The sequence below is a fragment of the Pholcus phalangioides genome, unplaced genomic scaffold, assembly GCF_987345545.1.
Source record: "Pholcus phalangioides strain wild (caught in Gottingen) unplaced genomic scaffold, Ppha-v1.0 ptg000018l_1, whole genome shotgun sequence".
Lineage (NCBI taxonomy): Eukaryota > Metazoa > Arthropoda > Arachnida > Araneae > Pholcidae > Pholcus > Pholcus phalangioides.
The window spans coordinates 5177690-5200128 of NW_028301611.1; the positions used below are offsets into that span (position 1 = coordinate 5177690).

The 22439-nt window shown below is 36.9% G+C and overlaps 2 protein-coding genes across 2 annotated transcripts in view; one reads left to right on the top strand and one right to left on the bottom strand.

Annotated features, from left to right (window-relative positions):
- Window positions 1–391: 391 nt before the first annotated feature.
- On the top strand, window positions 392–8767 carry LOC149071607 (venom protease-like). Its single transcript, XM_089247889.1, has 6 exons — window positions 392–722; window positions 2379–2467; window positions 4819–4928; window positions 6118–6374; window positions 6474–6652; window positions 6759–8767. The coding sequence occupies exons 1-6, from the start codon at window positions 515–517 to the stop codon at window positions 6915–6917; spliced, it is 1002 nt and encodes a 333-aa protein (XP_089104015.1). The 5' UTR covers window positions 392–514; the 3' UTR covers window positions 6918–8767.
- A 1743-nt stretch (window positions 8768–10510) lies between these two features.
- Window positions 10511–22439, bottom strand: part of Nedd4 (E3 ubiquitin-protein ligase Nedd4) — a 38377-nt gene continuing 26448 nt past the window's right edge. The window contains exons 13-23 of the mRNA XM_089247970.1: window positions 20621–20713; window positions 20324–20378; window positions 20174–20232; window positions 18680–18745; window positions 17880–18109; window positions 17470–17591; window positions 16979–17049; window positions 15184–15353; window positions 13268–13493; window positions 12934–13103; window positions 10511–11888 (exon numbers count right to left, since the gene is read on the bottom strand). Of these exons, the coding sequence (XP_089104096.1) occupies window positions 11786–11888; window positions 12934–13103; window positions 13268–13493; window positions 15184–15353; window positions 16979–17049; window positions 17470–17591; window positions 17880–18109; window positions 18680–18745; window positions 20174–20232; window positions 20324–20378; window positions 20621–20713 (1365 nt within the window). The 3' untranslated portion in view covers window positions 10511–11785. The remainder of the gene's footprint in view (window positions 11889–12933; window positions 13104–13267; window positions 13494–15183; window positions 15354–16978; window positions 17050–17469; window positions 17592–17879; window positions 18110–18679; window positions 18746–20173; window positions 20233–20323; window positions 20379–20620; window positions 20714–22439) is intronic.

Below are 22439 nucleotides of genomic sequence, written 5' to 3' on the forward strand. Positions count from 1 at the left end.
ATGTTTAAGCATTTGTTATCTGTTATGCCACAGAGAGCAGCAGGCCTACAACGGTACAAATATATAGTACCTCTTTCTGAGTTCACCTCGGCATAATATCCAGAAAATATGTTTCCAATGTCATTTGTTATTTGCCAACTTTCTTTTCTACTATTACTGAAGAAAGCTCGGCAATATGTCTCCTCCACACATGGTGTTTCCCTCCAAAAAAAGGTTCTTTCTTCGCTTGTCGAGAAATAGGAGACGTATTCCTTTGATCCATTATGCTGGTAATTATTGAAACTTCATGAACGGCCCACAAATCGAATGTTTAGGAGTTTCTTAGGAGCATCAAGTGCTGGAACGAGCTCAAAATGTAAAATTTATCCTTTAATTGATAAATGTAAGAAACTTATGTTGCTTGAGAGTAACATGGTCGAATAAAGGGTTAACTGATGTTCTTATATATTCGACAGCCTGGCGTCAAAAGTGCCGCCCTCCACACCTGTGTGTTCCAGAGGAAGATTGCACGATCATGCTAAACATGCATACCATCCCCCATAATGTTCCGCGGTGCGGCCGGAGAGGACTCGGCATCGGCCGTAGGAGGAAGATGTACTGCTGTCCGATAGCAGATACACCGAGGACCAATCAGCCGGATTTTGCCAATATTGTCTCCACCACCATCACCAGCGATGTGCAGCCAACTTTTTCCAATACGCCATGTTCATCAGATAGCAGAGGTAAATTTCTAATTGTAGCAGTATCGGAGCTGGTAAGTTCTCACTAGAAAATACTGATAAAGCTTGTCAGAATAGCAAGCTTTTAGTGTGATTTTTCAATAATTATTTCTGTCTAGTGTAGTGTTTTCTCAAAGTGTGCGCCGCAGCTCCTCGGGGCGACGCCTACCTTGTCAGGGGAGTCGCGATGAGCTTTCCTTCTATTCAGCACTATGAAACGGTTCGTCGTTTGACTATTCTAAGGAGCCGCACAAGACAAAAGTTTGAGAACCTCTGTCTAGTGGTACCCCTTGATGTCATTCACTTGACCAGTGAAGAACACTGCTTCACCAACACCAACTCTGGCTATATCGCTATATTGCAATTTACTGCTATGGGTTAGAAATGGAGGTGCTATCGATCGGTAGACGCTTCAAGTTCGTTAAGGAAAATATCTTAGCTATATTCTCCCTCGGTTTTGAACCTGGGGCAGCGACGGCAACCTTCACGGTGGTAGACGAACATCTCACCACTACGCCACTCGGGCAGTGAATGGTCAAGTGAACGACCCGCTGGATTTCCTGCCGATCCGCGAAACATTTCACCCAATTCTTGTAGCCCTTACATAATTTAAGATTTATCAAATGAAATACCGTCTATATATTGTTTTTACGTAGCCGTTTGCTGGTCTACACGAATTATTTCTATTTATTCGTTTTCTGCCGGTCCGCACCGGCAGAGATGTGATGTCTTTCCATCACTTTTTCCCACACACACAGTCCGGAAATATTATTTCTCCTTTTTATTTATTTATTTTTCCGGTCTGCAAATTATTTCTCCCATTTATTTATAATTTTTTCCCGGTCTAGAAATTGTTTCTCCTCAAGTGAAAAAAGTTTAAAAAAACACTGTACAAGACCAGTGCTTTTCAAACTTTTCACAATCGCTGACCGGTAAAAATAGTTGAATAATTTTGCTGACCGGCAATAGAGGAAATAATTTCCGGATCTGAGAAAATTAACTAGGAGAGATAATTTGCGACCGGAAAAAAACTAACTAAAAAGAGATATAATTTGCGGGCACGGACGGGTAAAAAAGTGAATGGGAAAAATAATTTGCGGACCGGCGAGAAAAAAAAAGGAAGAAATTAGTAGAAGAAGTAATTTTACCAGCGAAAACTAAATAAATGGGAGGAATAGTCTCCGGACCGACAGAAAATAAATTTTTAAGAAAAATAATTTACGGACTGGCGAAAATAAATGAATGATGGATCATTAACGGACGGCCAAAAAGTAAATGAAAGAAATAACTTGCAGACCGGTAAAGAAAAAATAATTAGGAGAAATAAGCTGTGGACCGGCAAAAAATAAATAAGAGCAATAATTTGCGGAATAGCACAATTAAAAGTAAATGAGGGAAATAATTTGCGGACCGGCAAAAAAGAAAATAAGTAAGGGGAAATAATTTACGACTGGTGAAAAATATGAAAAACTAAGAGAAATATTTCGCTGACCCCGGTGACAAATTCCCACGGACCAGCAGCGGTAAAGGAACACTGCACTAGACAGAAATTTCTATTGAAGTTCAATAGCAACCTTTTGATTTTCTACGTGGCTATAACACAATAACAATTAATAATTAATAATAAAATAATTAGTTGTTGCCTTTCCATGACCATAGATAAATGCGGGACGTTCAAAAGGAAAATGATTATTCGCAAACATATCATCAACGGTGAGAACGTTGAACCAGGCACATTCACGTGGATGGTAAGCAAGCATCGTACTTTGTTGATTCTTCAGTTGATAAAAGTAAAGCTGAAAAAAAAAATTATCAAATTCATGTAAAGGTGCCATTTGTCGCCCAGATTTGCTGAAAAATCGCCAAAAATGGCGGGAAATAGAGAGTTACTGCATGTCGCAATAGGGAAATAAAATTCACCGAAAAACAAAAATTGGAAATGTTTAACAAGTACGTGAGATTAATATGTGCTTTTAGACTATAATTAGTTATGATGAAGTCATAATTGTCATAACTAATCGTCATCAAAAATGCAAGTAAGCTTTGCTGAAAATAAGGGGGAAAACTGGACATTTTATATAAAACAGTTGAGGCGATCATGATTACGAGAATATCTCATAAAATACAGGTCATAAGTCTTTGCAAACAAGTTTGTGGCCCGTGAGCGGCGGAAATACCGCATATCTGGCCCGCTTGCTGAAAAGATTATGCACCCCCATCTCCAGCTGATGATGATGATAGTGATAGTGATAGGTTGGACATTGTCTCTTGTAAACCAAACGTTATTTGGACATTGTCTCTTGTAAACCAAACGTTATTTGGACATTGTCTCTTGCAAAACAAACTTCCGATTGCGATTGATGCGTGTAACCCGATTCTTAGCATCGCGTGGTGCGTATTATTGAATAGGGTGACCAAATATCCCGGTTTTTCGCTATTAAATTCATTGGCTTTCGGGACGCCTGTCTGCCCCGGTATTTCCTTGCGCAATCAAAAAGACGAAAGGTAATAGAATTACTGCTATTTTTTTTAGACAGAACAATTAACCACTTCACATACAAAGTTTTGGCAAGAAATTTGGATTATTTAACGAAATCGGCGATAAATATGATAACCTTGTCCTAACCTAACAGCACATTGGAAAAAGGAGAGGGGGGGGGAAATATATACATAAACGGAAAAACTATAATAGTTAATATAGATAACAGAATTTTTTTTTTTTTTAATTCTATTTTTACCCTCACTGTACAAGTTCCCTTTCTCTCTTACATAAGATACATCATAAAGAAGGGAGGGAAAGAAAAAGCAACTTCCGTAGATACCAGACAACCGTGAAAATAGGGTTGCTGTAAAGCTTCACGATGGTAAAGAGAGAGGAAAGAAAGCAGAGAACTTGTTTGAATTCATTCTTCTGGTGTTTGGACGTGATATTACGCCCGTGATCGTGAAGAGGTTAAATTCTTAAATTTCAAACTATATGCGTGCTTTTTTTAATTGAGAACAGCCTTGTATAGGTTGTACCTGTGATGTCTCGAGGTATCTACAGTGTTTCAAAAAAGAAAAAAAATTCCTCTCAAGGGACTCTATTGCTCTCAAACGATAACTGTCAAGTGATCCGTTAACTTCTAATGCATGAACAGCTCCCCAGATGGCGTTATAAGTTTCCGTGTACTGTACACATATATTTTCGCATGAATTTTTTTGTGTATGTTTGAAATCAATATGTTTACGTTGCCTATTTCCAATCAAACTTTAAGCTATGTTGGATTTTTTGGCCAGAATTTATCATTTCATTGCTTTATGCGCAGCTGTACTTTCAAATGTTGTTTCACTTGATCATCACATCAGTTACAGGTGATGGGAATTTCTCTTGTGCCAGAGAGAAAGGTCAGATTTCCACAAAAATGGTTTTGAAATCGAAGAAGTTTGAATGCAGAGACGGACAGCAGTTACAAAGAACTTTAGAGAGAATGAGTATCTAAAAGTTAATGAGATGATACGCGATGAGGAATAAAGTAACTAATGATGTAATAGTGGGATTTATCTTTTCATCAAGTATCGTTGCAGCGAGGTTTCACTATAATTAAGTGGAAGAATAGACTTTGGACATGGGATTCAAAGTATTTGAGTTTAAAGTTCCCCCACCGCTAGTAATGTATGAGTATATAATGTAGTGCAACCCCCCCCCCCCCGGATGTACGGGACGTCCGAGAACCATAGCCCAATCCTTGAGTTCTTATTTGTTTTGGCGTAGAAGCAGCGTGATAACACTATTTTCGCATCACATTGTAAGTTGGCAATTTTACATTGTAATGCCTACTTATTTAATAACCCCGGTTTTCAATAACGAATTCCGTAATTTGTCCCCGTTTCGCTGGTACCTCATCTGGCCACCCTAATTACTGGATGAAGCTACTATGAGAAAGAGTTCATTATATTATAATTTATTTCTTATTTTTTAATTCCTTTTCCCCTCTACTTTATTTCATTTCCATGCGACTTCCTTCTAATCTTTCAAATCAATCAATATAATTTGTTTAATTAATTTAATATAATTTTAATGATTAAAATCGATTTTCTCTTTTTAATTGGCCATTAGGTCGCTTTGACAACAATAGACCGATACGGAAGAGAAAGTCAAGATTGCGGAGCGGCAGTGATCGATCGGATGCACCTTTTGACTGCGGCACACTGTTTCTTAACTGACGAGTAAGTATCTATAGTACCTGGGTGCGGCTCGAGATAACCTGCCAACTGGATGCAAAGTCTCATGTACCGCCCCTGATGGGAGGCTGAAAACGCTTTAGCCTAGAGGGCTCTGGGAATTAACCTGATTTTTTAAATTAATTATTATCCAAAGCGGCACGCTATTGTTTCCCAACTAAATGCGCTTGACCATAAATCCATCATATTTTCTTTCCTTTTGGGATTAAAATTTTTTTTTTAATTTCGTGTCTCCAACATAGTTGAACTTTGTTAACACCAACATTTGTACTCCAAGAGGTTCTCTAGAAAGAAACTATGGGGGTTTTGAGAGAGAGTTTTTGTACTCTAGGCCCTGGACAAGAGAAAGAACCCGAATTCTTTGCTTTTATTTGACCACCAAAATGCACACTTGCCCCTTGTGATAGATTCCATTCCTGTTTCTGGTATTGCGGCCTGTCTCTTCTCTCAAGTTCCCTCGGCATCTTCGTTGTCAAGGTATTGCTCAAAAGAGTGACAGCGTGTGGTGTCTTGTGAATTTTTATTATTTTTTATGCGTCTAAAGGGAAAAGCCTAGGCTATAGTCCCTTACAACCGGGTGCGATGCACCCCTTGCATCCTTGCTGAAGCCACCCCCTGTGTGTGTATATTCCTAAAGCCTTTCATACCTCAGATATTGGTGAGAGACTTCAAAATTCCCCCACTTACTCTTCGCTGTATCAGTCTGCTCTGACCATATGTAAAACCCCTATTTCAAAGAAGCGTACCAGTGCGGAAAAGAGACGATCGGGCTCAGAAATGGCAATTTCTATGCCCCACGTCCAATCACCATACGGCGAGACTTTTCAACGGGGCGATCGACTCACATTTGTGCCTCGAAGTTGGCAACCACAGAAAACCAACTTTAGCCGACCACTCGCACGTACACTACAGGTTTTCAAAGTACAGTAATACACCCTCTCTGGTGACAATACTTGGAACTTTTTTTTCGCCACTTTTTTTTTCGTTAATAGAAATTCCCATTCCTCTATTAAGTCATGTACAAAACTTCAGAATTCTCTGACGACTGGTTTCATCTGTAGGCGTAAGGTTCTCTAATTATGGATACCCTGTACTTGTGCCCTATCTCAGTTTTGGAAATCTAGCAACTCTTTCTTTAATGTTCGCGATTTTGAATTTTTTTTTCAATCTTCAGCTTCTCCAGATACAGAGCCCGGATCGGTGACGTGGAATGGAGAAAGGCCAAGTCATACAAGATCGCCAAGGTCTCGATGCCTCCGGGATATTCTAGAGAACGCAAACACCCTTACGATGATATCGCTGTGGTGAGACTGACCGAACCAATCACGGATCCGAACGTCATTCCCGTATGCTTGCCCAACAAAGGGGTCCTATCCATGACGTTATCGGACCAAAAAGCTACAGTCGCTGGCTGGGGCTCGACGAGGTTTCGTAAGTCTATAGTTTTGCATGCCTTTCTTTTCCCGTCTAAACGACGTCACGAAGTATCGGTCAGATGGTGGTATGATATAGGTCTTTTGGTCTATACAGGTGGTCTGCACAGTCATATATTGAAATTCCTGATCGCCGTTCCGTTGATATCGAATGCGTCGTGCGAGTCCAAGCTCAACAGGAGCGTCGGTCGAAGATTCCGCAAGGATTTCTACAGGGGCATCACCAGAGAAATCTTATGCGCAGGTTTCCCGGGAGGTGGAAAGGACAGCTGCAACGTGAGTGGCATATTTACTGACCATTCCAGTAAGAAATTCTTTTTCATACACGATCCAGAATTGGTGGAGTTACCTTCCATATGATTTTTTTGTTTATTTGTTTCAGGGTGATTCTGGTGGACCGTTGATGATACGTCACCACGGACGTTACTATGTCGTGGGCATCGTTTCCGTCGGGTACGGGTGCGCGGTTCCGGGTACGCCTGCAGCATATACTAGGGTATCCGCGTATATTGATTTCATCTTGTGGAGCATAAACAATTGAAACACTTTGTATAGCCCACACATGTGTTCTAGATCAGTGTTGTCTTCAACCGCTGGTCAGCGAGAAATTTTGGACCAATTGATATACCCATTACCAGAGGCGCATTTATGGTTTAGCCGCCTGCGGGCTACACGAATTTTGCCACTCTTCTCCCATTCCAGTCTAATTTTCTTATCCACTCTTTCCCCGAATTCGCCACCCTGCTTGGCCTCCCCCACTCCTGCTAGTACACCCGTGTCTCTAAAGTTTTGGTCACTCACATGCTTGCACACGCTCTAGGCAACTCTTTTAATCTCTCAATGACATGGTTCCTTACTTTATAGGTCTCTCTTTTGATCATTTACACGTTTACGCATGCTCTAAATCAGTGTTTACTGTTTCTTAACCTTTTTTTGCCCGTGGCCTCCTTTGAACCATATTTTTTTCTCGTGGCTCCCCTGTCTTACCCAGAGTTTTCAACTCTCATCTAGAAGCAAGACACTTTATGCGTATTGAAATGATTTTTTTCAGTGAATTTATACTGAACGAAAATTTTGCAAAGAAAATTGGCCTCCAGACCACTAGCCTAGAATTTATTGATCTCCCCGCTAGTCCGAGTTTTATCAGGACCATCTCAACATCGTGGAGGCCCCCTCCTTAGGCAAAGTGATGCTATGGTAGTCCCATACTTTAGCTGGAAATAAACAGTCTACATATTTCCTACTTATTTTCAAAATTAATTGTACTATACAAAATATCATAAGGTGGGGTCACTTATGACAACGAGGCCCCTGGGCACGACCCCTCACAAGAGTGGGACTGACAGAGCTACAGCCCGGGGCCTAATATGGTTTTCATAATAATTTTTTTTTGTTTTTCATATAATAAATTTTACATAGAGAAGGGGGGGGGTCTGAAAAATTTAGCCAGGGACTTGAGGAAAAACCCCATCCTAAGGAACTTGTTGCAAAATGTAGGCCGTGAGGCCTGGGTGGGTCCATGCCCTAAAGAAGGCCCTGGTTTTATTGGATTCTCTCTCTCACTGTAAGTGTTAGTCACTAACATAAAATCTTTATTTCTTCACACCTTAATTTTTCTTCTCAGCTCTCCAAACCGCCTGTCATGGCCCCCTTGAAGTTTCCCAGTACCACAAGGGGGGCCATATGGCCCCCGGTTGAGAACCACTGCTCTAAATCACTTTTTGGTCATTCGCAATACTTGCATACGCTTCAAGTCCCTCTTTGTTCATTCACATGCTTGTTTACCTTTTAAGTCACTCTTTTATCCACGCATGTGTTTGCAATTTCTGCAGGTCACTCACTAACCTAGTACCTCACTGTCTCGGCAGCAAAGTCTTGATAGCCTCAAGGGCTCCTGGGCAAAGTGATATTTTTGAGGACCTATCTGGCTAGAAATGCTTGTACGTACCAATTTACGTACGCACTTACTCTGGAAAATTTTAATCGGAACAATTATTTTTATGAGGCCCCCCGGATCGTGCCTGGGGGTAGGCCCATGTATTAAGTATTAAGACGGCACTGCTCGGCAGAGGCGGATTTATTTAGGGTTATACAAATTTTGCCGCCTTTTTCCCATTGTAATTTTCTCTAAAAATTATTCCTCAAACTTGCTGCCCCGGGCATAATAATTACATAAATTTCGATTTATTCAAATATTGTTACAGTTAGAGCTCAGATATGAAGCATTCGTACGGGAAAGTGAAAAAAACATTTCCGTTCCGCAACTGTAAAAAAGGTTGAAGAACACTGTTCTAGATTGTCATTGGTGTTCGACATCGACTCTCATTAAGTGTAAACAATTTCTTTGTTGAAAAATCATTAAAAATAAATATTCCATTACCAAGTTCAGGTAAAAAGGGTCGTTGTTCTTCGTCAATTGATTTACACTCACAGGAAATAATCTCAGAGTATTTTACACGTTCACAGCCAAAATATCTCGCATGCTCCAATTCCATTGTTCATCAATAAAATTCGAGAAATTTGGATCCTAGATAAGGAACACATCCGATTCTTGCCAAAAAAAAAAAGCTGCCAAACCAGAGAAAACAATTGCCGATAATGGCTAAAAGACTGAAAATTGTCAATACAAAAGCCTACTGCAAACTTGAAGTGAATAGAAATGTGTATTTCTCAAGAAATACGTTGAACATGACAAATGTAAGATAGTTACATAATACAGGGTGGGCAAAAAGTCCGTAGAAACTTTAAAAATTCATAAAAACCGACCGGAAAAATAACCGAAATAAAAAACAGTTTGCAGGGTTAGTATCGCTAGGTCACGGGAATTTTTTTAAGACGGAGGGGGGGGGGGGATAAAAAAGAACAGCCGGTAGGTGGCGCTGACGTACACAAGTCAAAGAAAAGATACGTAAATTAACGAACAGACTGCCTCCAAATTCGTTTATTACAGCAGTGTGCGTTCCACATGACCATCACAGGGGATAATACATTGCAGGCGTGTCACAAATCCAGCAACGGCAGAGTGCAGCAGGTCCACATACACGGTTTACAACGGTAAACTGCTTGTGGATTAGGAGCGCAAGTTCTTATAACCGTCTTATTTGCATATATTTCCACCGAAGTCGCTCGTACCAGCGCCACCAATTGGCTTTTTTCCGAGTTACTTTTTTTTTTCCTGTCTTGAAAAAATTCCCGTGACCTAGCGATGCTAACCCTGCAAAAACAGGTTTTTTATTTCGGTTATTTTTCCGGCTTATATTCATTTTTAAAGTTTCTACGGATTTTTTGCCCACCCTGTATCCGGTATATCTTAGCAATCCGGCGTTATGGGGTTTTTTTTCCCCCGAGCCCATTTGAGTAGAAAAACATGTCACTACATTGCACAGAAGTTCGTTGTTTAAATGGGCTTTTTCAATTAACTTCCGCTAAACCGGCACACCGTTGCCTGATGTGTCGGAATAGCGAGTGTCTATTGTACTTCGAGAATAGGCCCACGGCATTATGCAAATGAGCGAAGACGAGTGTCCGAGATATATACCTTTTATATAAATGTGAAAGTATGTATGTCTGTTCTTTACACAAATCTACAGTTTTAGGCCGATTGTCGCCAGATTTTGCATATATACCAAACAGGACCGGGAATGAACCGTAGGCTACTTTAAAATTTCATCAGAGCAGGGCAAATGCCCCAAATAAGCAAAAAAACTATCGGGCAGCAACAATGGTTTTTGGGCCTCAACAATCACTTTCGGAACGTTTACTTCGGTTACCGTGGTTTCCTAGCAATGCGTTTCAGACGTGTATATGCTTTTACAATGGTTTGCCACTTCTTTAACGCTGCCAGCGTATGTATAATAGCTTATGCCTTTATAATGGTTTGCCACTTTTTCAATCTTCCCAGCAATTGAAGAAAACCCGGGAAGCACCGGGTATTGTGGCTAGTGCACAATAAAATAACACTCTAATAAAAACTAATTATGTACTAAAATCTGTCCATAAAATTTATGGTTATTAAGTATGGATAGCTTCTCGATTCACCTTATTATAAACGTATCAACTATGTCTATTCCTACAGCAATACATACTTTGTCAAATTAAAGGAAAATTCCAAAGAAATCAGAAAGAGAGAGGAAAAAAGTTAGAAAAGAAATCATGTTAATGATTCATATTTTTAATAATGAATTTACATTTCTTTTCCCTCGCACACAACAGCTTTAAGGCAAGAGAAATATGTATTTTTGTGTATATGTCTGTGTGAGAATACACTTACGGAAAGTTCAACAAATACATTGACAATCATCAACATTACCGGGAGAAGAAAAAAAAATAAAAATTTGTAGTTTTTTTTTACGATGGGTGTAATTAATTCAATTTATTGCACACGGAGAGAAATGCAGTCTCCGCATTTTCTTTGTTCAGCTGCACAATAAAAAAAACATACAAATTATATATAATGGTCAACGTATATATAACAATCGTCATTTTACATATTTCTCATTTTAGCGCAATTTCAATGGTTAACTCGATCTCGTTTCTCTTAATTTTATATATATACACATATATCTCTGAATATCAACATTTGTGAAAATATCAATTCAATGTACTATAATACATCCTCATTTAGTTTTTACTAATGTACAAAAAAAAAGAAAAAAGATCGCACGTACATCATTTCGCAGTAATTCAGATAAGCGATGTATATAATCACAACTCTATAATACGCACTCGGAAAAGCAATCTCGGAAGTAAAAAAAATTACAAAGACTAGATACACCAAAATAATAGTGATAATAATTTTTCATTTACATGTTAGTATACCAGTGTGTAATGTGATGAGAATATCGTTTTTTATAGATAACTTCTTATAAAATGCCAAATTTGCTCAATAAATACTATGATTGGTATCGAAAATTGCTCCAAAACAAAAAACAAAAGAACATGTAAATTTACGTATAATTAAAAACCTATAATATTTTCCAATGAAAACTTTAGTTTGGCATTGAACACACTTTGAAATTTGAGCAATCGCAAAGATGAAAAAAAAAGAAGGAAGATAAGCCCAATAACAACCCTTTGAATTCATCATGTTAAGTCACATTTCTGGCGTGTGAGAATTTCATAACATATCAGTATGCACAATCACGTACATGCACAAACACGTGTATAATATTTGTATAATTCCATATATATATAATTATATAGCGCATTAGACCAGTTGTTTTTTTTTTTCTTAAATACTTTAAAATAAATCTAAACCCCATCATTACTTAAATTCATCATACTGTATAATATATACAAAGTAAATAAAAACATTTAAAGAGTTTTTTTAATCAATAGTTTTGAGCTCTTATCAGGCACACTAGGGCAGAAAAAAGAAGCTTTTCTTTGCTCTCTCTCTCGTAACAAAGTCTAGTCAACTCCACCAAATGTTTCTGAACCCTCAATGGCTTTGATGAGTCTCTCTCGCAGTTCTTGATAGCTTTCGTAAGGAGGAAGGTCAAGACGATTGAAGCTGGAATGCATACAATAAAAGAAATAACTATGCATGCATGAACAGAAAAAATTACATTTTCCAACTAATTAAACATTTAACAAACATAATTTTGTGCCGCGTAACACCCAACATATAGTGTGACATTTTATCAATAAACGCATTGGCACACGCGAAGGGGGGTTCAACCCCCCCCCCTCTGAGCCAAGATTATAGTGTTATTTTGCAGGAAAAAAAGTAAGCCCCCCCCCCCCCCCAGAAGGAAAAAAAATCTGAAAACCCCTTTCAAGAAAATTCTGCGTATGCCTATGAATTCCAATTTGCATAACGATAACTGAATTTACAATTTAAAAATATTAAAATTTTCATTCTAAAAAAAAGACACAATAAACAGTTTTATGAAAACAGATGTGGATTATATTGAAGGAGATCTGTGAAAGAACGGAAGCCCTTGATCAGAAAATGGAAAAGAAAAACTAATTTCTATTGCAATGGCTTTGTGCTGAAAAGCCAAAAATTAGTCAATCAACCTCGCCATGATTAGGAAAAAAAACAGTTGAAATTGCCAAAGATTTTGAAAACTCAGAAAATATAAAGAACAAATGATATGATAATTATAATTCCAATTTTTCATATTTTGTTGATTTTCTCTCTCAGCATTGGCTAATTTGCGCTGAGATATATTTCTGCTCAGATAATACGATAAAGTATATTTTTTCAATATAAAATCTATACTATTACGAAATTGCAACCTAATTGTTTCTCCACATCTGATCCCTCGCTTAATCAAATATTATATGCTAGAACCATTGATATCCGTTTAAGCGGGGCTGCTTGTATTTTAAAAAATTGATGTTCTGTAAAGCGAGACATCTATGTTAGTGTCTGCACATTAACATTTTATAGTAGCAAACACAAGGCATGTGGTGTAAACAGTGGCATAGCTCAGAAAAAAATTGGCCACCTCTTGAAAAATAGTTCAAAACTAAGGATTATTTCTATTTCATTGGGCTTCAAAATCTCTTTTGAAAATTCAATGATAATAAGCCTAGTTCATTAAACGTACCAAGTGTGAGATCTCGGCAAATTTTCGGGCGTGCCCCATTTTTCAATAGTATATAGCTGAGGACCATTGCTGCCATACAATTCCTTGAACCCATTCATTGGTACTCGAGAAGTTCCAGTCACAAACTGCAGAAGTCGTGCTCTCATTTCATTGGAGAATGACATCACGACCTGGATGTGAAACGTATCGGAAGAAAAAGAATAAGAACCACTATCATCTATTGATAAGCTAGAAAGAACAATGATTTAACTATACTACTAAAAATGATTAAATGGTCAACAAAGAATTAATTCTGGTAATTTCAAGAAAAGATATCCAAAAGAAAAAAACTCACACGCCAGAACCACTGAATAACAATATGATTGGAATGATAGCCTTTGTACACAGTGTTTTGTTTCCAGTCTTTGACATCGATTTTCCCAATTCCACACATGAGCAATTCCAACTCGTTTTCATCAAACAGTTTGATCAAATGCATAGGAACAACTTCACCAAAACCCTCCAAGAAAGCATTCATCTGGCGCTCGACTCTTGATACAAAGCGCCACGTAATCACAGAACTAGAATTTTCAGTGAAGTAGAAAAAATAAAATTTTTGTGCCATGATCATACAAATTAAGAACCTGACTCTCATGCCACTACAGGCATGACATTAAAAAATTTAAGTTTTTTTTCACATTTTTTTTCTCATATGAAAAAAAACATGCAAAATTTTAATGTCATCCTATAATGGCATGACACTGACATTTAGTCTGTCTTGATATAGGGTTCTATACGGATTTAAATTTTATTTAAATGTCTCAGAATATCTTTTCTAAGGCAGTAAGTTTTTGAAATAAAAAAATAGAGAACAGTGAGAGAACTATAAGCCAGTTATACGCTAGCTCGCTTACAGTTCTCTCTAGCTGACTAGTGTATAGCTATATATCAATCTCAGCCAGGGCCACAACTAGGGAGGAGCAAGCGGGTGCCCAGGAGCCAGGAAAGAGGCACGTGAATTTCACTCTCCAACACTTCCTTCAATATTACAAAGGGGCACCAAAATGTGTGTGCCCCTGTAGCCCCAATAGCTGACCAAGTATTTAGTTGCGGCCCAGATCTTAGCATTATTCAGGTAATTAGGAATTTTTTACTGCAATACTTGTACCGTATTTTCCCAAGTATTCAAAAAACTATTTCCTGGAAATTCAAAAAACATTTTTGAAGGTTCATAGATGGCTTATAACTGTGTGTGAATAACAAAATCTGCATTTTTCTATAAAAAGGGGACAAACAACCCCCCCCCCCCCAATTTCTTAACATTTCATTATTAAAGAATGAAATTTTCATATGTGATTATGTACCACAACAGACTATACCATGATATTTTTTTCTCAAAGCAGCTGATTATACTCAGGAAAATATGATGCATGAATCAGAGATAGGACTTCATTATTTATTTCCAGTCTCAAGAAAAATGGTCTTAAACCTAAATGTTTTCTTTTATTTTTCACATGTTAAAAGATATAACGTAAATCAGAGAATTTTGCGTCACCCTTGAACTCATTTAGAAATTTACAACCACATTTAAAAAATTTTAGGCGTCAATATTGATTTTATAGCTGCCGTGGCGATATGGCACCTGGGATTTGTCTAGTCCTGATGTAAGACTTGATATGATGGATATCATTGCTTTTAGACAGGTTAACAGCTCAACATAAAAATACACTGAAGCATGAGAATCTACAAATGCAGTTTATAACTACTGTTAGGTAGTAAGCACTACTGTTTTCAAAGCCAACTTTCATGCCCAAAAGCTACAACCTTTTATAACTTGCATTTTGTCCACTATCAATTCTATCATTTGATGAGATACAATCATGCAAGATTCTTTCACATATAAATCAAATGGCAAGCTCAGCTCACACAGTGCTGAAATACTCTACCTATACTTATAGTTCAAATTCTATGTCTTGAGGTTTACAACACTCACAATAAATATGAAAAAACACCAACATTAGTGAGCATATACAACTGATATGAATGTAAAGATTCGGCAATAAACTTTTATTGTTTGATATTTTTTTTCAGTATTACTATGCTTTCTCTCATATGGTCAGGAATATTAAATCTGATTTCTTATAACTCAGGGGAATTTAAACGATGGGCTAATAAAACAAATTTAAAAATCAAATAAATATATATAAGTATTCAGATTCGAATGATAATTGCAATGTACCATAAAAAAAATAGATTTTTTTCAAAACTCACTTTATGTACTCCATCTTGTTTTCTTGAGTGACCGGTATTTCACTGCCATTTGGTTTGAGATCCCTCTGTTGCATTTGACCAAAGAGGTCCTCATCTATAGAAAATCTCAAGTCCAACTCAGCAGGATCATTCTCTAATATCCAAAGCAAAGAGTTATAGTACTCGGAGTCCTAAAGAAAAGTGATGAAAATGAGAATTTAAAATTTATGTTCAATTTAATTCTTTTATTCAACACTTCAAAACCTGTAGGTCATACTAACTCTTCCTTGTGGAGTCAGGCCAAAAGGCACTAAAATTAAAGGTGATACTTTAAATAATAAATAAGTTGGAAATTAACAAAAAAAACTTGTCTTTCGCTTTTGGCAAAATTAAATGTAACATTTCAAACCTCTTCATCCTGGAGTTCATTGTTACCAAACGTGACAATGGGAACCAGTCAGGACATAATTGTCATTGTCCTTTTTTCCCACTGTCGGCTCAACGACACTCCCATAATAATAATTAATCAAGTTTGTTTTTTTTTTATTAACATTGGTTCATGTGAATTGCCCGCTCGCCTCCATGAATTTTTGTCTTCGCCTAATTAATTAATGATTTTGTATGTATAACATGAATGTCAGATATTCATTTCTAGAGTTTTCTCTAATCATCTGTGTTGTTGTGCAAATAAATATGTATCTGCTCAATAATCATGAGCATCCCATAAACTAGCAAACTTGACATGCAAGTGTATACAAAGTGAGCAAGAGAAACTTTGAGACACTTCTAAGTTTAACAAAAAAAAAAAGCTTCATTTTCATTGGCCAAGAGATCCAGGCCCATTATTGAATTTACCTCATGTTTTGAGGTCTGGGCACATTTCAACATAAACCAAATTGTTTTGGCAAAGTAGTTTTGGTCATGTGTATGAAAAGTGGAAGCTAGTGTGATAATGTGTGACGTGGTATATACATGAGTGTAAAATATGTGTTTCTACCTGATTATAATATTAAATATTTTTATACAATAGATGAAGTTTGAATATTTTGAAGGGTAAGAAAAGAAAATGTAGATCTCATATACGTCAAAAGCTGTAGATATCTATTGATTTGTTTGATGATTATCTCTTGCAATGGGGGAGGGGTTATTCATTGTACATGCCCCTCTCCAGCTCTTTGATAACGTGTGTAGCATAGCTTATTTGTCTGTGTGGCCTGGCTGAAATGTCAAATGCAGCCCACAGTGTGTCAGCAGTTGAAGACCCCTGGTCTGCTTGACAGTGAAATTTCATAGAAATACCCAAACCAGTTTGATCCAAAAATACTTCTAAATGTCACAGTCAGACAATACAAAAAATTATTTATTCCCACTGAATATGCAATGCATTGTCATCCTACCTTCAAAGATAACACTGAGAAATATTTGGTTGGCTTTGTTCTGCAATGTGCTTATAAAACATTTTATTTTTTTTAATACCTGCATTTAGTAAAATATATTATAGGTACACACATAATGTAACGTAACAAATGTGAATAAATGGTATGAAACAAACAGTACTAGTCACACTTGCAAATGATTTGTTGGGACAAATTGTGTCATTTACTTAATAGGTAACTACACGTGTAAGACTGTGACTGGGTATAATTTTTTTTTAATCCAATCTCAGAGCTCCTTCCTTTATGGATAAATATAACCTAATAAACATGGTAATACCATCTTTGAAATCATTTTGAAGATCAATATATTTATTCATGCATTTCAAGAAGGAATTACTAAATAGCTGCTTAAAACTGAAACTTATTAGAGAAAAACTTACAACAGACTCCATATCTTTGAGATTAATAGGTTTTGCCAACATCATCTTGTAGAATGGACGAATAAAAAATGCTGAAAAATGTAATAAGTGACATTAAGCATTCTTTAAATATGTGCCTGTGTTTGTTTTAATTAAAACTACGGTTTTCTTCCTACTAAATATTTTTGAAAGTCTTTATGAATTCGTAAAGAATTGACACAAATATATATATATATTATTAAGGCAATTTTTATAATATAATATATATATATTATATTATAAAAATTACCTTAATTTCTGAAAGACATATCATGGATTGAGGGAACAAAAAACTTTTCTTTTCATGACTAATACATAGACAAAACTGTTTCAAAAAAATTGGCTATGGTCTGGCTAATTTTCAAGAAATTATGGTGGTATATTTAGCAATAAATAATGAATATTATAAAGAGGAATAACATTCAGTTTCAAAATACTTTCATTTCAAATAAATTTTAAAAATGTATGCTCACAATCAAGTAGCTTTCCATGATAAACAGCCATTCCAGCTACTCTGCCAATGAACTTGAAATAAGACAAGTGGTCTTCATTACATAAACCTGAGTTGGGATTTATTTGCAAAGTGTAGTTATCTCTGTAAAGACAGATATATTTAACCAATGCAGCACACTTCTATAACAATATAACAATTTTTAAACAGTTGCATACAACAACTTGCAAATATATATGTGAAGTTTTATCTTTATTAAATAAATTCATAGTGATATAAGATGTTGCAAGGGTGACAAATTTTAGAGAACTTACATGAATAAAAATATAAACATCTTTTACAACACGTAATAAAAGAATAACATTAATAATGCCTTAGAACAATAGCAAAGCTTATAGCATTTAAATGGCACGAGATGTAATATCTACTTACACAGCAGAATATTCAAATAAACCATAATAAGGATTGAACATTTCTTTCGATAAAAGGAAGAAAAATTCTCGGGTTGCTCCACCATAATCTAGAACCTCTTCTCCATCAAATTCGACCCATAACTTTGCTCGAAGGATTTCGATTCGTGTTACAGCACTAATAATTCTATAGGCATCTTCAAGAATGTTAGCTCGAATGATTTTCATTTCAAATTTATGAGGAATATTCATCTGTAAAAATATATGCGTTATTTAAATTTAACTGCCACACATATATATACATTGGCGTACGCAAATGAGGGGTTGGGGTTCTACCCTCCAAGCCAAGATTATAGTGTTATTTATGCAGGAAAAAATGTGAACCCCCCGAGAAGAAAAATAAATTGAACCCCTGAGAAAATTCTGCGTATGCCCATGTATATATATAATTAAATAAGATGCATGAAACAAGTAAATAATGAACATGAACAAAAAAAAGCTGAAGTAAAAAGTGAAAAAAAACACACAAGAGGGAAAGAAAATTCAAAATAAGACCAGACAAAACTAAATTTTTTCATTGATACAGTTGGATCCACTTATAATGGAAGTCTGGAAAAAACAAAAACACTCACTACACACAAACTTTATTATATCTGTGCCGGCTTAAAGCAATATGATATTTACGGGAAATGGAAAACTTTGTTACATGTGAAAATTTGTAGTATTTGTGTTTGTTATAAGCGAGTATGACGGTATTTTGATTCAATACAATTTTGAGTTTTGTTAGCGAAATCACTGGTTCTGTTATCAGATGGAACTTACCGGTTTTGGTAGCTTTGCTTTCAGGTATTCATATTTTCTTTTATAGTCCCTTGAATATGGTACAGCCTTTCAGAGAGAAGAAAAGAATACTTGAAACAAATTCATCGGAATATGCATAATTTTTTTCTTACTTTACACACTAAAAAAAATTTATTAAAAATTGTATTCATTTGTTAGTAAAAACAATGGCATAAATCTATGTCTAAGGTGTGTACATCAATAGCCACCAACCCAGAAACAAAGTTAACACCAGTATCATTCCTTCCGGTTCACTGTTGCCGCAATTGCCTTGAAGTGTGTGAGATACAAGTCAAAAAATGAGTTTTCAAAATCAATAGTGAGAATTAAATTGTTAAAATGAAATGCATTATCTGTGGAAGAATGTAGAAATGAGAGTTTCCCATGACAAGATTTTTTTTACAGGAAACCTAACTGAATTTTATCTAAAGAGTGAGACACCACACAAGACGAGCTTCAGAAAAATCTTGTCCCAGAAGCAACAACCCCCATTTAAGACACTGGTAGAACTACAATTGCAAGGATCAAACTCAGGCCTTTCACCACACAGCTACATAATCACAACATACATGCATTACACAAGGCTTTGCACAAAGAATCATTCCTTTCCCCCTCCCCTTTATCCCTTACAACCCCCTTTTTAAATGAACAAAATATAATTAAATTTGTCTAATATTTTAAAAGTTAATAATAATATACCTAATATTTTCATAAGTTTCAAAAAACTTCAGAGAGATAGAATTCATGCCAACAAGGTTGCACAAAGAAATTCTTCTGTAGAACAAAGATATCTTCACCACATGATTCAAGTCTTTCAGGGCAACACAGATAGTACTGTCCATTCCACAGAGGGATTCTATTCACAGAGGCATTATACGGAAGCTATATATGTAAGGGCTACATATATATTTTTTCAGAACACATATTAAAGCATGTACTAATTCATTAGAAATTCTGTAGAGGAATGTATATAAGGTGCATGTATGGATTTTTTCCCACTAGCATAAGTGGAGGTGGAAATTTCCCCCCCCCCCACACCAGTCTGTTATGGGAGCATGCATTTGCTTATGCCCGTCGGCATTTCTGCTGATGGCTCATTATTCATGAAAACATGGCTGGTAACACCAAATCAATGCTGTCTGTAGTTCAGCCACTCTGTGTTACAATTTTATCACAACATATTTTTTTATGAGCATGAAAGCTAATCAGAGTATAACCTACAGTCCAAAGTGATTAATGGTTGTACTTCCTTGTTTTCACAGAGATTCAAATATAAAGGTGCTATAGACTGGAGGTTGGTGCACTACCAATTTAGCTATCAGGTGGCAAAGAGTAACTCATGTGGTCACAAATACACAAAATATGAATATTTTTTGGCTTATTAACATGATTATACATACCTTCAATTGTACCTTTAAATATAAATTAAAAATCACAAAAAAACCACAAATTTACAGGGAAAAAAAATACACGTACTGGGCCAGCAACATTTGGATTATTCAAACGTGGATCTTCCCATTGAGTGGTACGAGTATCTGGTGGGAAGAGAATAATAATTATAGCATCAAGTAACTAGCAACAGAAGAATAATGTATAATAATAAAAGAATATAACACTGTAGCTTACTATGGTCTATGAAAAATATTCTCCCATCAGTATGAAAACGTTCTTCCCAACCTTCCTAAAAGATGAAAATAGCATGAAATCAAACTTGCATACAAATTACAAATATATAAAGTGAGTATAATGAACATACGAGTACGTTGCTTATACAAGTCCAAAAAATAACATGCTCTGAAGAATGACATTCACCGAAATTTATAAGGCGTATTCATTTTATGTACAAAAAGATTGAATAGGATACAGAAAATTAAGCAAAAACATACAAGACCAGAAAAGGATTTTTTTAGAATGAAAACTTACAGGCAATGGTCCAAGATCGTCCACACTACTAAATCTATTGGGCACATTATTTTGATTAGGCAAAGGACTAGGACGACCAGTTCTTGGATGAATCTGCACAATAAAAATATAAACAATTTTATGGAGCATGACAATAATCCTATAAAACCAATACTTAAAGTTTCAAATTTTACTATTTTGATCAGATTTATTTCAGCATTTTGAAACAAATCTTGATGAAGTAAAAGTTATGCATCTGACGAATTTAAACTGAAGAGCCGAAAAAACTGGCACAGGCATGCGTATGCAAATAAAGAGATATGGAACCAATCAGAGTACGGCGCTGCGGTCGGCAACGCCTATATAACACAACAAGTGTCTGGCATAGTTGTTAGATTGGTTACTGCTGCTACAATGGCAGGTTATCGAGATTTAAGTGAGTTTGAACGTGGTGTTATAGTCAGCGCATGAGAGATGGGGATAGCATCTCCGAGGTAGCGATGAAATTTGGACTTTCACATACGACCATTTCACGAGTATACCGTGAATATCGGGAATCCGGTAAAAACATAAATCTATGACATCGCTGCGGCCGGGAAAAGATCATGCAAGAAGGAGACCAACGACTACTGCTGAGAATCATTAAACGTGACAGACGTGCAACCCTTCCGCAAATTGCTGCATATTTCAATGCTGGGCCATCAACAAGTGTCAGAGTGCGAACCATTCAACGAAACATCATCGATATGGGCTTTCGGAGCCGAAGGCCCACTCGTGTATCCTTGATGACTGCACGACACACAGCTTTACGCCTTGCCTGGGCCTGACAACACAGACATTGGAGTGTTGAGGACTGGAAACACATTGCCTGGTCTGACGAGTCTCGGTTCCAATTGCTTCGAGCTGATGGACGTGTACGGGTATGAAGACAACCTCATGAATCCATGGACCCTACATGTCAACAGGGGAGTACATTGCTGGTGGAGGCTCTGTGATGGTATGGGGCGTGTGCAGTTGGCGTGATATGGGACCCCTGATACGTCTAGATACGACTCTGACAGGTGACAGGTACGTAAGCATCCTGTCTGATCACCTGCACCCATTCATGTCCATTGTGCATTCCGACGGACTTGGACAATTTCAGCAGGACAATGCAACACCCCCCCCCCCTCCAGAATTTCTACAAAGTGGCTCCAGGAACACTCTTCTGACTTTAGACACTTTCGCTGGCCACCTAAATCCCCAGACATGAACATTATTGAACATATCTGGGATGCCTTGCAACGTGCTGTTCAGAAGAGATCTCCATCCCCTCTTACTCCTAGATTTATGGACAGCCCTGCAGGATTCATGGTGTCAATTACCTCCAGCACTACTTCAGACATTAGTCGAGTCGATGCCACGTCTTGTTGCGACACTTCTGTGTGCTCGCAGGGGGCCCTACACGATATTAGGCAGGTGCACAAGATTTTTTGGCTCTTCAGTGTACATATGCATTGTACTGTATAATAAGACAGATAGAGATGTGCTTGGTATGTGTTCAAAGTGCTGCTATCTTGATACGTTGCTTGAAGAAAATTGCTTGAATGCACATATGCATGAATTTAACCAGTTATCGGGCTATGGCGGCATATGCTGTCTTAGGGATTTTCAGTCTTTATCACATAGGTATGACATAATTTGTCATACAGCTGCTGCCAACTGCATATGCAGCTTTCTACTTTAGTATCTTGTCACTAGATGGAGTTGAATAATTATATTTCATGTGGTCTGGAGTTATTACTGCTATTATCTTCACCATGCTTTGCAAAGCTGCAGCATCCTCAAAGGCTTTTTTCGT